Below are 2,500 nucleotides of genomic sequence, written 5' to 3' on the forward strand. Positions count from 1 at the left end.
AACTCAACGTCCTTGAAGGAGAAATTTCTGTTTGCGTCGGCACTGATCATCGTTTTCTCTCCCCTAAAAAAAAAGTGAAAATAAGAAACTGCGAAATTACTTCACCCAAATTAAGGACTCTGCCAGTGAGAACAGCGAGGAGAATTTCATACCAACTCTCTTATAACCGCGTTGTGATTATTCCAATCTCGCCACGACGGGTGTAAAGTAACCTATACTTAATACTTAATACGATAGGTGAAAAGTAACTCAAACTTAATACTTAATTCCCAGCACAGGAACAATCCCAAGTACGTAATGTACAACGAGAGGGGAAGAACGCAGAAAAAAAATCGTCTGCCCATGTACTTAACGAGGGCCTGCGGCGTCGGGCGTGTGGATATTAGCAGAAGTGTCGGGGAGTGGAGAGGGGGTTGTGTAGGAGAGGGGGGAGGAGGAGGGAGGGGGGGGGCGAGAGCTGCAGTACTGGAACTCAAGGTAGTTAGGACGCGTAGTTCGAGAAGCTGCTTGCAAGGTTATTTGGAAATTTAATCAACGGGAAGCACACTGATCAAAGATATTCGTTAGATTAATTTGGCGAGATTTATTTATCCCTTTTGATCTTTTTTTAATGCCGTGAGCCGGAGCGACGAGGCCGATTCTTTAACTTCCGCGTGTGAAAAGGGGCGTGGCCGAGGAGGGGGGGGGGCGGGGAGGACTGATACCAAGCCATCCGAATTTCATTAAAGAGATGAAAGTGCACCGAGAATCTTTGCTGTTCGAATATCCCCTTGTACTTATTATCATTACTATATTATCTTATTCATGGGATGCAATAGTAACTTATGTTGGTATGTTACTTTGAAATATCTATGTGTTTCCGACACTACTATCATACTCATCGTTAATTAAAGACTCGAAACAAATACACTGTCCTTTAAGTCATTCCATGCTATTTTATTTGTTTCTCCCAAGTGCTCGACCGCAGCACAGTGTATCATTGTTCATGCACAGCCTGGGCACGTGGGCACGCAGGCAAACACTGAACATGTTTTGTTTTTTTTCTTTCAAGATTGTGAATGTTAACAAGATTTCCGCCAGTTTCAGGGCACGTGTACTACGCTACCACATACTGCTATAGAAGAAATGCACCGATTCACACTTTCAGCTACTGTACATTCAAAATCCGGTCTTTATTTATTTATTTATTTATTTATTATTTTGGAGGGGGGTTGTGTCCTGGGTAGACCAACCTCCCAGGTCACGTGTCATGAGCGGCAATAGTCCGGAAGAAGGAGGTGGTTCCTTGGCGGTGGTTGCTCAAGCGGCATGCAGTGCCTCGCTCTACCGTGTTGCAGCGTGTCATGCACTCTGCCGTTACCTTGTCACTGTCGCTGAACACGGCACCCTGGGGCTTGCCACAGGGCACAACCTTGACGCTCCGTTCCTTCATACCTCCTTCACCGCTTTCTCGCTCGCTCGTTGTGCCACCGTGACACTGTGGCCGCGGCACCATCGCCTCGGATTTCCGGGGCCACGACTGGTACCTCACCACCTCGGTCAACACTCTCTGCTCGGACTGTCTTATCACCCTGTCCAAGTTCCTCAGCTCCCTGTCAAGTCTCCTCAGGTTCCTGCTAGGGTCTCTCAGGATCTTGGCAGGATCGCTGAAATCCTTGACATGGTCCCGAGATCCCTTGCCATGGTCCCTCGAGCGCGTGCCGTGCTCGCGGGGACTCTTGGAACGGTCTTTGACGCTCCTGTCATACTCCTTTGTGGCCGAGCTACGCTCTTTGGGGCTCTTGCTAGGATCCCTGGGGGGCTTACTGTGGCTTCTAGAGCCACTGCCATGAACTCTAGGGCTCCGGCTGTGGTCGCTAAGGGCACCGGCTTGGTCTCTAGAGATCTTGCCATAGTCACCGAGCGTCTTGGCATGATCCCTAGAGCTCCTGCTGTGATCCTTAGAGGCTTTCCCATGACCGCTAAGAGTCTTGCTGGAACCTCTGCCATGATCGCTAAGAGCCTTGCTGGAAGCTTTGCCGTACTCATTCAGAGTTCTGCTAGAACCCTTCTCATGATCGCTCGGCATCCGGCTAGAACTCTTGCCATGGTCACTGAGGGCCCTGCTAGAACCCTTGCCATAATCACCTAGTGTCTTGGAGTGGTTTTTAGAGCCCTTGCCATAGTCACTCAGAGCCTTGGGATAGTCCCTAGAGCCCTTGCTGTGATCCCTGGGACTCTTGCCGTAGTCACCATGGACTTTCGCATGGACTCTAGGGGCCGTGCCATAGCTGCCATGGTCCCAAAGGTCCCTGTTTGGATCCTTCCAAATCTTGCTGTAATTTAGCTCTTCGCTAGGATCCCTGAGGTACTTGCCCTGGTCTCTGAGGCTCCTGTCAAGGTCGGTAAGGTCCCAGGGAGGCACCTGGCCTAGCCTCATCAAGGTGGGCACCATACAAGTACACACTTCTTTCTCTTTGACCTCCACCTCATCCGACTTTGTATTCAGAATAAACTGTTT

The 2,500-nt window shown here is 49.7% G+C and overlaps 1 protein-coding gene across 2 annotated transcripts in view; it reads right to left on the minus strand.

The window, feature by feature from the left end:
* The window catches only part of LOC147469882 (uncharacterized), a 126,346-nt gene that overhangs the window by 122,998 nt on the left and 848 nt on the right, over nt 1-2,500 (minus strand). Inside the window, exon 1 of one of the 2 annotated variants that reach the window (XM_086546569.1) lies at nt 1,361-2,500. This exon is cut by the window's right edge and continues 848 nt beyond it. The exons of the other annotated variant lie outside the window; for it this stretch is intronic. Coding sequence (XP_086402695.1) covers nt 1,361-2,500 — 1,140 coding nt within the window. The remainder of the gene's footprint in view (nt 1-1,360) is intronic. 2 annotated transcript variants of the gene reach the window in all.

The sequence above is a fragment of the Penaeus japonicus genome, unplaced genomic scaffold, assembly GCF_977035675.1.
Source record: "Penaeus japonicus unplaced genomic scaffold, GWHDUDI00000001_assembly GWHDUDI00000018, whole genome shotgun sequence".
In the NCBI taxonomy this organism is placed as follows: Eukaryota; Metazoa; Arthropoda; class Malacostraca; order Decapoda; family Penaeidae; genus Penaeus; species Penaeus japonicus.